The sequence below is a fragment of the Podarcis gaigeae genome, assembly GCF_964106915.1.
Source record: "Podarcis gaigeae genome assembly, chromosome: Z".
In the NCBI taxonomy this organism is placed as follows: domain Eukaryota; kingdom Metazoa; phylum Chordata; class Lepidosauria; order Squamata; family Lacertidae; genus Podarcis; species Podarcis gaigeae.
The window spans coordinates 40,134,457-40,150,316 of NC_139691.1; the positions used below are offsets into that span (position 1 = coordinate 40,134,457).

General features: G+C 44.0%; 1 protein-coding gene across 3 annotated transcripts in view; it reads left to right on the forward strand.

Annotated features, from left to right (window-relative positions):
* Positions 1 to 1,785: 1,785 nt before the first annotated feature.
* Positions 1,786 to 15,860, forward strand: part of LAMP2 (lysosomal associated membrane protein 2) — a 29,747-nt gene continuing 15,672 nt past the window's right edge. The window contains exons 1-8 of one of the 3 annotated variants that reach the window (XM_083722961.1): positions 1,786 to 1,988; positions 6,913 to 7,031; positions 8,520 to 8,730; positions 10,014 to 10,175; positions 10,954 to 11,273; positions 11,986 to 12,099; positions 13,243 to 13,309; positions 15,121 to 15,288. In XM_083722961.1, the coding sequence (XP_083579087.1) occupies positions 1,907 to 1,988; positions 6,913 to 7,031; positions 8,520 to 8,730; positions 10,014 to 10,175; positions 10,954 to 11,273; positions 11,986 to 12,099; positions 13,243 to 13,309; positions 15,121 to 15,288 (1,243 nt within the window). In that variant the 5' untranslated portion in view covers positions 1,786 to 1,906. The remainder of the gene's footprint in view (positions 1,989 to 6,912; positions 7,032 to 8,519; positions 8,731 to 10,013; positions 10,176 to 10,953; positions 11,274 to 11,985; positions 12,100 to 13,242; positions 13,310 to 15,120; positions 15,289 to 15,860) is intronic. The other 2 variants (XM_083722962.1, XM_083722960.1) reach the window with 2 other exon arrangements.

Consider the following 15,860-nt stretch of genomic DNA (forward strand, 5'->3'; position numbering starts at 1 on the left):
ACATATCTCGCTTTGCATGTCATGAGTCTATCTCATATGTTAGCTTCACCCTTTAAGTTGAATTACTGAAATAAATGAACTTTTCCACGATATTCTAATTTTTCGAGTTTCACCTGTATACACGCATTATGGCTCTGGGAATGTCATGGGATAGCCTTGGTGAAACTGCCAGAGCTAACAGCCTTCTGCCTCGCATAGGGGGTGGGTTGGCAGTTCTGGGGCCTCATTTTACCTTTGCATGCGGACCCCTGGAACTGAACCCTCATGTAAGTGGCAGGCCCTCTGTATGTCCATACCTGTGTGGGTTGACAAAGTCTTGTGGCCTCTCATATAGATATGTACATATTCTGCATGTATGTACACGCTTGTGGGCTTCTGGTGGACATCTGGTTAGCCACTGAGAGAACAGAATGCTGGCCTATATGGGCCTTTGGCCTGATCCAGCAAATTTCTTTAGACACATACACACACGGAAGTGAATGCAGGTATGAATACAGGTATTCAGACTCGGATAACTCTTGCCACCCACCCATCAAGGTTGTCCCTGAGCGAACCCTTTTCCATCTCATTCCCCCAGAAGAGGACTTTGGTAATATGATGCCCTGAGTAAGGACAAAATCTGGCACGCGCCTGTTAATTATTTCTTATTTTCACAATAATTCATTTTGGCGCAGTTGCTTTTAAAATGGATATTCTCAATACTGTATTGTCATCATTTTGCATCCCTTCAGCTTGGTGCCCTGTGAGGGGGGCACCCCCTTAAATCCGGTGCTGGATACATCCTTAATAAACTTTTTGGTTTTTAATATTCCGAAGACTGTTGTATCTGTTGCAATAAGCACAGCTAACCTTCTGGAAATTCACAAAACAGCTCTGAAGGACAGGTGTTCTGGCCTTGGTAAGCCACTTAGCACAGATAGTGTGATTAAACACACAAACTCACAGGAACAGAGAGAAAGAGAGAGTGCACATATATACACACCTTGTCTCTTTTTGTCTACAACTCATATGTAGATCTTGATGAGCTTTAATCTCTCGTGCTATTATTTTTTCAAGGATTATAATTGTTTTTAACTGGGGTTTTTGTGTGTGTATACTTTTTAGTATCTCTTGCAAACCACTTGGTTTTACTACAATCAAGTGATATACAGATTTTATTAAATAAAATAAATGAGAGGTTAGGTGTATTTAATATGCCTATAATATTTCTTTTGCCTAACCTAAGAGGAAAAGGTCCCTGCCCCAGGCGCTTCCAGTGTAAAATACAGGTAAGCAGTAACAACTAAGAGTTACAGGTGCGTTTGTGTTGCTTTATCATTTAAAACAAAACCGATCTCTGTGTCTTACTATTTTTGTAGCGCTTCCCCTTCCCCTTTATAAGCCCCTCAAAAAAGCTTTTAACAACGTGGAAGAGGAGATAGGGCGGGCTTGGTACAGGGCTTAATGAATGGGCTAGTTTTATTGTAATTATTTGTACGTTGTAATCAGCTTTTATATCGGTATATACTGTCTTAATTCTATTAAGAACCGTTAGCGGTTCTTTTTTTTAATCAGTAAGGCGCCTCGAGTCCCGTCAGGCGGACTTTAATAAACAAAGACACTCTTAACAGCAACAGTGAGGAAGAGAAGAGGATGACAGCCTGTAAACAATCACGAGCAGCCCAACGTCACCCTCCCTTGCTGGTTGCCGGAGAAGCGGCTGAGGCTGTGAACCACAAAGACGGTGGCGGGGCGGGGTCGGCGTTGTGATTGGCTGCCGCCGCGAGGCCACGCCCAGCGACTCCTCCTCCCTCCCCGCCCCGTTCGCTCGTTCTACTCAGGTGACTGGCATCGAGGTCGCCGTCGCCACCTGCGCCTGCCCGCTCGTTTCTTCCGGCTCCGAGGAAGCCGCTTCCCCGCCGCCGGCATGGAGACGCAGAGCTCAGCCGCCGGTCGCCTCCCGCGCGCTTTCTTCTGCGCCCTCGTCCTCTTCTTGCTCGAAGGATCAGGTGAGCGCCGGCTCTGGGAGGAAAGCGGGGCTGAAACGGCTGCGGGGGGGGGAGGGGCAGTGGGATTGGATAGACAACCCGCCCCATGAAAAAAAGAGCTGGAAGGGACCCCCAAGGGTCATCTAGTCCAACCCCCTTGCAATATGCTGGAATCCCGCCCACAGATGCCCCTGGGTGGTTTCGAACCACCAGCTTTCTGGTGTTTACACCCAGACGCTCACACACACTGCACCGCAGAGAACCCAGTCTGAAGCTGGGAGGGTGCCTGTTGGGCTTCTGTGTGAGTTGCCAGACCGCTCTGTGTCCGTTGCCACTGTGTTGATATAATAATAATAATAATAATAATAATAATAATAATAATAATAATACTGTGTTGATAGAAGTTCCATCCAGGTTTTTTGAGCTGCTGGAGAACAGAAGCTCTTGAAATGACTTGCGAGCCTCAAGCTGAGAGGGTGCCTGTCGGCCCCCTTCATGAATCTTAATCATGGAATTGTAGAGTTGTCTAGTCTAACCCCTTTCAGTGCAGGAAGCAATGAATTAATCATAGAATTGTAGAGTTGGGAGGGACCATGAAAGCAATCTAGTCCAATCTCCTGCAGTGCTAGAATCCTTTGCCCAACATGGGGCTTGAACCTCAGGTGGAATCTACACACATATTAAAAAAACTCTGTGAAGATGCTTTTTAAAATAATAATAATAATAAACATTTTTAAAAATACATTGGATTTTGCATAGCTTGCTGCTGACATGTAATATCACATTTGTATATTGCACTTTCAACACATTTTATTTGCAGCTGCGTAGATGAGTTAAGATCTTCATGCTCTATCTCCTGGGCTATCTCAGCTGTCCAGCCTTCCTCTCTGCAACTAGTGCATCCTGGATATTCAGCTGCTGATTTTAGCAGATCAAGAAGAATGGGCTGTCTTCAGGGGAGGCTCACCTGTTACACCCATGCTTGAGAGGGTGTTCCAGGCACACTTGCTTCTCCCAGTGGTTCCTTATTGGGGATGTGGGGTTTGGTCTATCCATGCACTATATTGAACAGGAATGGACCACTGCTGTTAGTGATGCTGAGGTGCACATCAACACTGGCTACTCCAGGGAAGGAGATGGCCTGTGTTGTACAGTATGTCTCTGCATTACCTGGCAGGACTTGTTAGGCTCCCAGGAGAACTCTGCTGGTGTGTGCCTCTACCTTGAGGGCAGCTGAGCGATTCAGTTGTCAGTTGCCTTCTTCCATCTCTCTATTGGGAGGGTATTCAGTCATTTGATTTGTGTGGATGCTCATCAAAATCAATTGTTGCATCCTCTGCCTAAGTTGAGACTTGCCTATTTCCTGTGGGAGATGTGCTCAGCACAGTGGGGTGTGCAGAAATGCAGGAAATTGGGTAACTGCTGCTCTTCCCTGCTAAAAGTGAACTTTGGGATCAGGAGTGAGCTGTGCCTTCAGTCCAAAAGTTGGGGTGTATTCTGGATTGGGAGGGGCCGTAGCATGGGGCAGAGGAATATCTGAAAAGTAAAGGTCAGGTAAGGAGCCATTTTGGAAATAGGTTGACATATTATATTTTCCTAGCCCTTTGAAAATTCTAACCTACTTCTCAGGCAAGTAAGGCTCCAGAGGTAGCTCCAGTTAATTAAAAAATAGAAACCTTGGAATTATAACTTCTAAAGCATACTCTTAAAAGCACTGAAGAAAAACTAAAGATATGCATTTCTTTTCTTTTCAAATAATGACAGGGCAGCAAAGCTAACTCTGAAATGTTAAGATTGTAGTCCTAAGCATTCTTGCCCCCAAGAAGTAAGCCTTGCTGAATTTGCTCTCCAGTAAACATGATTAAATGTTAGTCAGGCTGTGAACGTCTGAACAGTCCATAGCTTGCCCAGTTAAAAGCATGATTACCTGGATGCAGATTTTGAGATGGGTCCGCAAAGTGCTCCTCTCAAATGGTAAACAAAAAAACTGGGGGTATTGCACTTTACTACCTTAATAAGAGTGCAGAAAACAATGTTTTGTTATATGTGCAGATGTTCTTTAAACACTTGACATGGCACTAAGGCATTGCTGTCTGCTAAGAGCAGGACATCGTCTTCAGGGGGTCATAGCTTGGTCGTTAGAGCATCTGCAATGTATGCACAAAGATTCCTCACAAATCCAGTTTCAAGGCTCTTGAGAAAGAATCTGAAGAGCTGTTGCCAGAAAAGGCAACTACTGTGATGGATGGTTCTAATTTGGCTTAAGGCAGGAACATGTCCCAGTTTAAGAAGCGAAGCATGAAGCTATCCCATATCTACATATGAGTTAAACATGGCTTGAGTATGTTGCAGCAATGTTTTATCAGTCAAGATCTCTTACAAAAGAGTTAGCTGGTTGAAATAAAGTGACTTCAGAAGAACCTTGGCATTCTATGCTGATGCTCTTGCATTTGGTGAACCAAAGTCCCCAGTCACTCCCAGGCTCCCAAGACATGCGGGAACAGGACTAAGGTTTACTCACTGTAAAGGTCCAGAAGCAAACATACTCTCATGCGTCACTCACTTTGTGGTTTTCTCTTAAGCAAAAGAGAAAGCTGGTTTCTTTGGAGAACCCTTACCAGAAAGTTAAACTCATAACACAGAGAAACAGTTTCAATGACAAATGGCTCCTCTTCAGATGACCGGCTGAAAAAGCCTACCTATCGCCTTCTTTAAAAGATCATGTACTGTAGTGTCATTATTCCACCCTAAAGATCTGGCATACTGTACTCTGTGTCTTCCATCAGCAGAAGGAAGTCACAGTTGCAAGTCACAGTTACAAATGCTAAGCTTGTAGCCATGTAAAGAATAACAGTGGGTATTACAAATGTAGTGATCATTCTTCCAGAATAAATTTTGATGTGGGTGTTGGCAGCTGGGGAAGGGGAGGAGAGAAAGCATGCTTGTGAACAAATGGTTGTAAAATTGAAATTCGTGCTTCTACAACAGCCTTCTCAACCTGGTGACCTCCAGATGTTTTGCACTACAGCTCCCATCATTCCTGACCATGGCCCATGCTGGCTGGGGCTGATGGGAATCAGAGTCCAGCAGTATCTGAAGGCTGTTGGAATGGGGAAAGCTGCAGAAGAACTGTTTCTTCCACTTTAGTTATCTTTAAAAACGCTTGATATAAATACTGCCTGCAGGTGTGTTTTGTTTTGTTTTAAATGTGGTGATTCAGTCCTTTGTTTAAATATCACCATGTCCAGATATCTGGTAGACGGCTTCAGACAAGCAACCATGCCTTGACACATACCGTATTTTTCGCCCTATAGGACACACTTTTTCCCCTCCAAAACTGAAGGGGAAATGTGTGTGCGTCCTATGGGGCGAATGCAGGCTTTCGCTGAAGCCTGGATAGCCCCACCGCCAGCCCCACAAGCTCGGGGGACAGCGGGGTGGTGCAGCGCACCTCTCCCGTTGCCCCCCGACTTGGTTAGAAGGCTGGCGGGGGGGAGAAGCCTGCTCCTCCCTGTCGCCAGCCCTGCAAACTCGGGGGACAGCGGGAGAGGTGCAGCGCGCCTTTCCCGCTGTCCCCCGACTTGGTTAGAAGGCTGGTGGAGGGCTTCCCCCTCCCCCAGCCCCGCAAGCTCCCAGAGTGATGCCAAAGCTGCACGCAGCTTCGGCATCGCTCTGGGTCCCGTTCTGGGTCCCGTGGGAGGGGGAAGCTCGGGCTTCCCCCGCCCCAGCCCCATGCCTGGGGGGGAAAAAATAATTCCCCCCCCTTTATTTTGCCCCCCCCCCAAATCTAGGTGCGTCCTATGGGCCGGTGCGTCCTATAAGGCGAAAAATACGGTATTTCATAACACTAACCTACACTTCCTGTTCTGTAAGAATTACCAAGAATGTATGGTGTGCCTTGGCTGGGATTAAATAGAGAATGTGTTTTTATTTAAAGTTGATGGGCATGTTATCATGCCTTATAATAATGGGTTTAGCAGGTAATATTATTTTGCAAGCTTAATGTAGTTAATAAGACTTCTCAGGCTGCCCTGTACTTGGCAAGAAAACAGAATGAATACTTCTAAGTTCACTTAAATGGTGAACCCTAACGTGTTGCCTTTTGGGATAGGTGATTGGGATAGGTGAGTGGACCTAGGTCTTTGCATTGGGTTTCCAACAAAATCTCCTTGTATCTATGGCTCTTACCCTACACTCATCCACTTGAGCTACTTTCTCCCAAGAAGGCTTCTTTAATCCCTTCTCCTACTCATTCTCCTGGAGTAAAGGAGCATCTACTCACTGCTGTATACAAGCAAGCACTGAGGTTAACAGCTGGGAGTGCTCTAAAGCTCTTTGGAAGCCTCTTTTGGCCAAGGTGGAAAAACACTTCATATTTCCCACCCCTTAAATGACCACATCTCTCCTTGCTCCCCTTTCCTTCTAATTATATCTGCACATGATTAATGAATAAAGAATGGACAAATGAAAGAGACAAACGGACAAATGCAAACCGTAGAAACAGACAAATGCAAACCGCTTTGTAATGCTGCAAGTGTAAATGTAATGTGTGTTAGTCCTACACAGAGCAGACCCATTGAAAATGAACATGACTAATCTAGGTCCCCTATTTAAGTCTGTCTGCTTTTGAAACCCAGTTTTCCCTTTCTGCTAGCACAAGAGACTCTGTGTCTCTAAAGAAGTGGCTCACACAAAATGCTACCCAAAAGCACTGAGGTCCCACAGAGGCATTTTGGAGTTGCACCAGTAAGATCAGTGATGGTGTTCCTCTGAAAGACAGCTTGCTTACCACTGCTAATGTCCCTCTGTCATGTGCTGCTGCAGAGGATTATTCAGGACCATTTTATTGTGTAAAAATGTAAGCCTGTCAAAGGAGCCTGAATGCAAAGTGTGAGTTTCTAGAGATGGTTATAACACATTGTCTAATGAGCAAACAATATTCTAGTTGTTTACCAGGCTTATGCTGTGGATGTAGAAGTGAAAGATGCATCTAATGAGACATGCCTCTTTGGAAAATGGATTATGAACTTCTCTATAACATATGAAACTGAACACAATGAATATGTAAGTATCTAACCTGTTATTGAAACTTTCAAAATCTAGGGTATGTGTGTGTAAACATATGTTCCAATATTAAGTATGTGCCATGAATAGTTCCTATTTGGGTATCTTAATTCTAAAATATATTAGCATTGCACTTTAATTCCTAATTAAGATGCTATTTCAGAACGAGCAAGATATACCTACTAGTGTTAAAATATTTCTTGCTAAATCTAATATCCCACTCTTCTCTTAGGTGATGGTGACTGACTCAAAGTTATATAGTGAGCTCATAACTTGTCATAGGGTTTCAGCCTGGTTCTCTCCAGTCTCAGTACCATAGCTGTCAACTTTTCCCTTTTCTTGCGAGGAATCCTATTCGGAATAAGGGAATTTCCCTTAAAAAAAGGGAAACGTTGACAGCTATGCTCAGTACAGCAGACCTGGGTTCTACAGTCCTGATGGTAGTGTTTGTTGCAGCTTTAGGGTTTGATTGGAGCTTGACCAACTTTCAACGTCTCCCCCCATCAAAAAAATACATTTACTTCTACCTTCCACAGGCACCTGCATCAAGCATTCAGGCCCCACCCCCCTATACATACACTTTCTCATAGGCAAGCAAACAAATGCATACATGCAGCCTGGTAATTTTAGCTTTCCCCACTCCAACACTGGGGTGGAGGTGACAAGAGACATCCCTGTTTAGACAAGATCTTTAAAGAGAGAGAGGGATTGTATCTCCCCATCTAGCACTAAGCATCATAGCGCCAAATTCCGAGATAAGCCCCTATACTTGCTCATGAATTGTAAAAGGCAGCATTTCTACCTACCCCAGTGCTGGGGTGGGGAAAATGCTGCCATTTAGTCTCAGAAGAGCAGGCAGAGAGCTTATATAAGAGACAAGAGAGATTGCTTTAGTTGTTCTACACTGATGCTGGGTAATTGGCAGATAGGTGTGGTTTCCCTCCCCAAATGCCCTACAGGCCAAATGCGAGGAATCTGGTGGGCCTAGGTAGGTCCACTCACTGGCCAGAGGTTCCCCACAGCTGCACAGCACCATTCTTAGCAACACCCTGGAAGAAAAATCCCTTTAAAATCGGCTTAAAACTAGTGCAGTAAATGGGTTGCATTTAAATGGATGTACCAAATCTAACAAAAGGGATTATCTTGGATATAGGTAGGAGAACTTGAATTCTCTTCCAAAACTCAAGTACAGTACAGTTGTACCTTGGAAGTCGAATGGAATCCGTTCCAGTTGTCCATTCAACTTCCACAACATTCGGAAACCAAAGCATGGCTTCTGATTGGCTGCAGGAGTAGCCAATCAGAAGCCCTGTAGGATGTTCCGGGTTTGCGATGTTCGGGAACCAAAATGTTCAGGAACTGAGCTGTTCAAAAAACAAGGTACAACTGTATATAGATGGTGCTTTCTAGAAAAAAGACAAAAGTCCTCCTGCTGATACTGGGAGTACTGGTCAGTGACTGCTGTCTGTTTTCTTCAAAATGTTTCAGAAAAACACAGTTCTTACGTTCCCTGAACATGTAAGGTATGATGGAAGCAGTTGTGACAACGAAATATCTGGCCCTGTGCTAGCAATAGAGTTTGGAGAAGGTCATTCTTGGAATATCAGCTTCACGAAAACAAACGACACCTATCAAGGGATCATCTCCTTCACCTACAACACCAATGATACAGCACTGTTTCCAGATGCTAAAATGAAAGGTAAGGTGGCATTCCAAGTTACCCTGCAATAGTTGTTGCAGCTCTTAACAGGGTGAACTCCTCACTTTAGAAAGAAATGCCTTTTTTTAAATTCAGAGGCTGAATAATCCAAGTTTACAGCAAAATCGATTCATTACTTGAGAAATTTGCACAACTTTATATTTGTGAAAGTTCCATGGATGAGGATATTACATAGTAAGTGTTATATTGCGAAGCTTTGTAGAATTCCAACCTATAATTGTTGCTCCTTTCCACCATGTGGCCCAGAAGTCCCTGTGGTGGCATCTGGGCAAGGGCAGAGATTTTCTATAATAAAAAAGTATCAAAAGTGGCACTCTGTTTCCATGATCCTAGTCCTAAGCCCACTGCTGTTCTTGCTCCCCTCCAACAATTGCCACCTCCCTGCAACTCTAGCTAGGATGGTCTAACTTCCTTGACCTCTCTGTTTTAAAGAGGTGTGATGATGATATTTTTCTTATTATTCTTATTATTCTTAATATATTATTTATACCCCACCCATCTGGCTTGGCCTTCTCAGCCACTCTGGGCAGCTTCCAACAAAATATTAAAATACAATAGTGCGTCAGACATTAAAAGCTTCCATAAATAGGGCTGCCTTCAGATGTCTTCTAAAAGTCAGGTAGTTGTTTATTTCCTTGACATCTGATGGGAGGGCGTACCACAGGGCGGGCGCCACTACTGAGAAGGCCCTGTGCCCGGTTCCCTGTAACTTGACTTTTCACAGCGAGGGAACCACCAGAAGGCCATCAGAGCTGGACCTCAGTGTCCGGGCAGAACGATGGGGGTGGAGACGCTCCTTCAGGTATACTGGGTCGAGGCCGTTTATAAGCCTTTTAAATGCCTTCTAGTAAGACAAATTTGGGATTTGGTACATGATAAAATGTATTTTTGTAGTAAGATAGTCAGAAGAGCCTGCTGGAGCTGGTCATCAGCGCATCCCGTTGGCCCATCTAATCCAGTTCTCACCATAGCCAAACAGTTCCCTGTGGCAAACCAGCAAGCAGAGTTTGAGCATAAGACCACTCTTCCCCTCCTGTGGCTTCCAGCAACTGGAAACGTGATAGTTCAAACCATTATTGTCTTGAGCTAGGCTGTAGCCTACCATGGCTTATGCCATATTGGTTAGCCTTCAATTTAACCACAGAGATTTTGTAGCCAAAATTACAACTATGTACCTGAGACGCACAAAGACCTGCTTGCTTGGCTTTAATGTTCATAATATCAGTTGTCTTAAAAGCATCTGTTCTTTTTCTTTTTAATAGGATTAATTACCACCTCTACAAACTATCCTTTGCATCCCGTTAATCTAGACACAGTTTTCATTTGTCAAAATGTGGACTTCGTTGAATCTGGCAGTGTTATACAGAACTTCCAGAATGTTGTTCTCGAGGCTTTTCTTCCGTCTGGCAACCTAAGTGACCAAAGTTAGTAGTTCATAGTCTTGTGCAAATATTTTTTTTCCTCTACCCTAGGGGTTGGGAAACCTGTGGCCCTCCTGATGTTGTTGCACCACCACTCCCATCAGCTTCAGCCTTCATGGCCAGTGGTTGCAATCATGGGAGTTGTAGTCCGACAGCGTTTGAAAGACTCCTATTCTAGCAGTATTACAAAGCTTCTGATGAACTTTGCCAGTTTATCTAGTCAGCATATGTATTTGATTAGCTGCAGGTTCCCTATCTGAGTTTAGAGATCTGACATGGGGACTGCTAAGGTTTTTTTGAGGCTTGTTGCTTCTTCTAGGAATGCATTTTTATTTTCATTTACTTTTTACTTCCAGAAAATAGGTTCTGTTGCTGTGGTTCCAGAGTGTTAATCTTTGGCAGTCCTCTAGTTTAAAAAGTTGCTAGTTGGCCTTTACTGGTTGTCTCCTGTATTGTGTGCACAAGCTATAGGAACATAGGAAGCTGCCTTAAACAGAGGAAGACCATTGGGTCTATCAGCTCACTATTATCTACACTGGCAGGCAGCAGCTCTCTATAATTTCAGGCAGCATCCTCTTCCAGCTGTACCAGGAGATGCTGGAGATTGAACCCAAGAACCTTCTGCATGCAAGGCAGGTGTTCTGCCACTGAGTTCTGGCCCTTTGATAGTCTTCATAGTTTGATAGTATCTTCATAGCTGGAAATAGGTGAACAGTTTGATGTTCTTCAGGGTCTGTGAATTTAGTTCTGTGCTGCTAGGGTATATATTTCTATTTTTCAGAGACCGTGTGTGATAAAGATGCTGTAGTCACCCCTGAGCCTGCTGTTCCTGATACCAGCTCCACTGATACCACCTCCATCACCAATAGCACCTTCATCATCAATACCACCTCCATCACCAATACCAATACCAATATCAATACCAATACCAATACCACCTCCATCACCAACAACACCACAGAGGAGGCTAACACAACAATTTTATCATCACGTTCCATCAGCCAACCAGATGAGATACCTGCCACAGGAACCTACTCTGTTAAAAATGACACCGAGATCTGTCTTCTGGCAACCATGGGGCTGCAGCTGAACATGACAAAGGTCATTATTTTAGTCAATGTTTTATGTATTGGGCACATAAGCTCTGGTTTCAGGGCATCTAACAAAGTTAAATATAAATCGCTAACAAATGCATTTATTTATTCATTTTTAAAAAATCCAATAGCAGCCGATAAAGCAGCAAAAAGGCAGATTAAAGCCATAGAAAATGCAACAACTTGTAAGGTGTTGCATAAATCAAAAGGTGGGTGATCCTCTCCCCGCCCCACACCTTTAGTTCTGCAACCGCTGGCTTGTATAGTTGTATGCTTGGTGAAAGGGATGCAGTTTGTGGTGTGTATTTAGCAGGTGAAAGTGCCTTGGCATAGGACCTCCGAAAATCTTTGAAGATGGCATTCTGTTCTGCAAATTGTAAGTGCACAGCTCACCCACAGAGGGAGCTCAAGTGCATAAGGCTGACAAGCTGGTGCTTGTTAAGGTACCGGTTTAGATCAGTTACTCTGATCTAAGGGGAAGGGGAAATAAGCATCCTTTTGGAATCTAGCAGTGCTGATCTGCTTGGATAGTCAGGCTAGTTCTACAACAGAGTATAGAAGGTATTCAGTGTATGTGAACGAGCATTTGACATTCTTTATGGGCATGGGGAAGCTTGTGAAATAAGTGTTGTGAGCTGCTTAATTTTCGGTTTGCTCTGGGTTTTCATTTCTTTATTAAATTAATTTATTGAATTTATATCGCACTGCTCTTCCCAAAGACTCTTATGAACATTAATCCAAACACAACTACAGCTAGTGGGCGTTGCGGCAATAGATCTTCGGTCCTCACCCTGACAGATACCGACGTCGTGGTTGTCTTAACTTTTGCTGTCGTAAGTAACTCATTATTCTGTGTGCATATATGTGGGAAATGAATTCAGCTTCATTGCAGGTTCTTGAAAACTTATTTCTCCATTCAGATTGCATCACCCTTTTACTGTTACGATGGAATTAGTCGCAAGAGCAGCGTAACAACTCTGTTATTGTATTGGGAGGGGGTGCATGAGTGTTACGAGCCCTGTTTGTGCCTCTTGTGAAAGTGCAGGAGGATAACCAGAAATCAAACTTTTATTTTTTAAAAACTCCTGCTGCGTGTTGACAAAGTCGCAGCAGCATTGCTGGGCACGGTTGACATAGAAAGCTGCCTTATGCTGAGTTAGACCATTGCATCCATCTAGCTCAGCACTGTCAACACTGACTGGCAGCAGCTCTCCAGGGTTTCAAGCAGGGGCCTCTCCTAGCCCTACCTACAGGTACTGAGGATTGAACCTGGGACATTCTGCATGCAAGGCAGATGTTCCACCTCTGAGCTACAGCACACCCTTACATTGCAATTAAGTTTTACTTGCTATGTCACATGCCCTCGACTCCTAGTTTTCAAGGAAGAAGTTCAGCAGCTTGGTGATAAGCCATTGAAGAAAATCTCTTTTTCAAGATGACTAAGGAGGGAAGAAAGGGACGCGGGTGGCGCTGTGGGTTAAACCACAGAGCCTAGAACTTGCCGATCGGAAGGTCGGCAGTTCGAATCCCTGCAACAGGGTGAGCTCCCATTGCTCGGTCCCTGCTCCTGCCAACCTAGCAGTTCGAAAGCACAAAGTGCAAGTAGAGTGGGAAGATTCCCACTCTGGTGGGAAGGTAAACGGTCTTTCTGTGCGCTGCTCCAGTTCGCCAGAAGCGGCTTAGTCATGCTGGCCACATGACCTGGAAGCTGCACGCCGGCTCCCTCAGCCAATAAAGCGAGATGAGCGCCACAACCCCAGAGTCTGTCATGACTGGACCTAATGGTCAGGGGTCCCTTTACGGGGGGAAGAAGCTTCTCTAGTGTCAAAACTGAGATTTATTAATGCTAGTGGTGGCTTATTGTTACGTCGTGGCCCCTAAAACTTCTTAAATTCTGTCTGATGCTGAACTAGAAAGTTTTTGCAAAGGTATTTTTAGGTTGTATATGTAACTTGATGAATTGCTTGCTTAAACAGAAGAACACAAGCTTTGAAAGATTTTACCTGAAAGCGGTGGACGTCACTGTGACCAACCCTGTAAATGGTAAGATTCTAGCTGTAAGAAGTCAAGACAGATCTTTTTATTTGGTCTCAATATTTAAACAACTTTTTAGTGTGCCAGCACCTTAGTTGTACTTAGCTGGCTGTATGCATACTAGGGCTAATGCAAAGTTAAAGCCACTCTACTTTGAGTCAAAGGTATCCTTGTGTCAGAAACTGAAAGGTAGATTTCACGGGCCGTAAAATGCGGCGACTTGTTTGGGGTGGATGTTTCCTTGTGTTACCGGAAAAATCCGAGGGCTCCCTTGGACAAAAACAAAGACACCAACCAGGATAACTTGGAGCAAAACAGCAGCCTGTAGGCTTGGCCTTTATTGAACTGTTGCAACAGGGTATTCCCCTCACTTGCACGAGAGAGGAGGGACGCAGAAAAATGGTGTGCAATACCTTATAAAAACTTTTGAAATTCCCATCCTGTAGGTCAAGCCCACCCCCAGAAACATCATGCATACATTACAGAAAGGAGGGGTTGAGGGAGGAGTTGTGGTCATAACCTGACTGTCCTGTCACCTGGCTGATTCCCTTCTGCCCCCTCCCCATGAGTCATTTTCAGAAGACAAAAGGTAGTCACAGTTTCCTGCCCCCTGAGGGAAGATCTGATCATTGTCCTTTGTTCCAGTCCTTGCTGAATCCACTCCCATATGGAAGTTCTTTGTGATCTTGTTACAGATAGGTAGCCGTGTTGGTCTGCCATAGTCAAAACAAAACAAAATTCCTTCCAGTAGCACCTTAAAGACCAACTAAGTTAGTTCTTGGCAACTTATTACCAAACTTAAAACCATGGAGAGACCTGGTCTGAACAAAGACATTGGATTCTTATCTCATTATACATGACAAAGCCATTTTTCACCTTCTCACCCCTTGCATTTTCCTGTAAGACCTATTGCAGTCGTTAAGAGTCGTCAACAGGCTCATCACAGCTATCTGCCAATCACCCATTCCCACCACCCTTCTGAGTAATACCCCTCCCCACCTTCTCACTATATAGAAGGGTCTGGTAACTTCTGTTTCAGTGTATCTGAAGAAGTGTGCATGCACACGAAAGCTCATACCAAGAACTAACTTAGTTGGTCTTTAAGGTGCTACTGGAAGGAATTTTTTTTGCTTTGTGATCTTGATTGTCTTCTGTCTAAGACCATCAGGGTTGGCATAGCAACTGGGCAGGGCTCCTGTGGATGTGCCGGGATGTTCAAGGGATTATGGCTGGCCTGTATCAAACCTTCCCCATTTTGTATTCCTTCCTTCATGGAGTAAAATAAAAGTGGAACAGTGCAAATCCGATGTATGGTTGATTTTCTATGAATTTATAACAGAAGCGTAGCATATGTAGTGTGTTGAGTGTGAGTGTGTGTGAAGTTTGTACAAACTGAATGATGGGGGGGGGGCGGTTTCCTGCTACATTTGCCACCCAAGATGGCAGTGTCAACAAGAGATCACCTTGTGGCATCAAGGCACCATGAGAAAATGCCTTACTGTCTTAAAAAAGCAAGTGGGTGCTCCCTCTGAAATTGTTCACAGAATTCAGACACCCACAAAATCAGCAAAGTTCTCCTCATTTTGCCACACACAAATGGAGTAGCAAATTTGAGCGTGGCATTTTACTATAGCCCTGATTTGAAAACTGCTTGTCCTATAATAAATTCAGTTTAGATCTCCTCATTATGTACACATTTCATCACAGGTAAATTTTTCCAGTTAATAGACCCCTCGAACAAAATTGGTCTGCAGTAGTACTTTTAGAAATGGGAGCTTATAAGAGCAAATCTTCACGCAAAACGTCTTTTTCCTCCACAGGAACGCAGTTTGCTGCAAGTGACAATCTCACTTTCTGGGAGGCCTCCCTCGGAAGCTCATACATGTGTCGAAAAAAGGAGACTCTTGTAGTGACTCCTTCATGTAGCCTGCATGTCTTCAACTTAAGGATCCAGCCATTTCAAGTACAGAATGGCCAGTTCTCCATAGGTAAGAATGAATCCCCTCCCATCCCCTCCCCCAAAAAAGCAGCCTTCGGAAGCTTTTGAGTTTAAAGACCAAAGTTTTAGATAGGTATAAAACAGCAAAGAAAACTCACTGTTTACTTGAGCCCAACAAGTGAGCCAAGTTTAATTTTATATGACTTGTACATTGCTTTATGCTTAACTCTTAAAAATATTTACAATATATAGATAATACAATAAAATGCAATGAATAGTATCTTGGCTGGCTGTCAGGGAGCAATTGGATGCTGTGCAGTAGTTAAACTTTCAGCTGTGCTAGAAAAAATGGAAATGCAGGTTTTGTCAAAAGTACTATTGATGGGAGTGAGTATATCTAGACTAAATTGCTGCTGTTGAATTTGGGATCTGTAAGAGCTGGGGCAAAGCCCTCTCCCAGCTGCACCATTCCTATGGAGGGATATCCTGGCAGAGATCAACCTTGCAATTACATAGTAAGCCTGTTTTATTTCAGCCGATACCTTTTAGTTCTGACATAACCTGGGATTGTATTTGTGTACTGTTAGTGTGCTTCTAAGGTTACACTTTTTGTTTACTGAG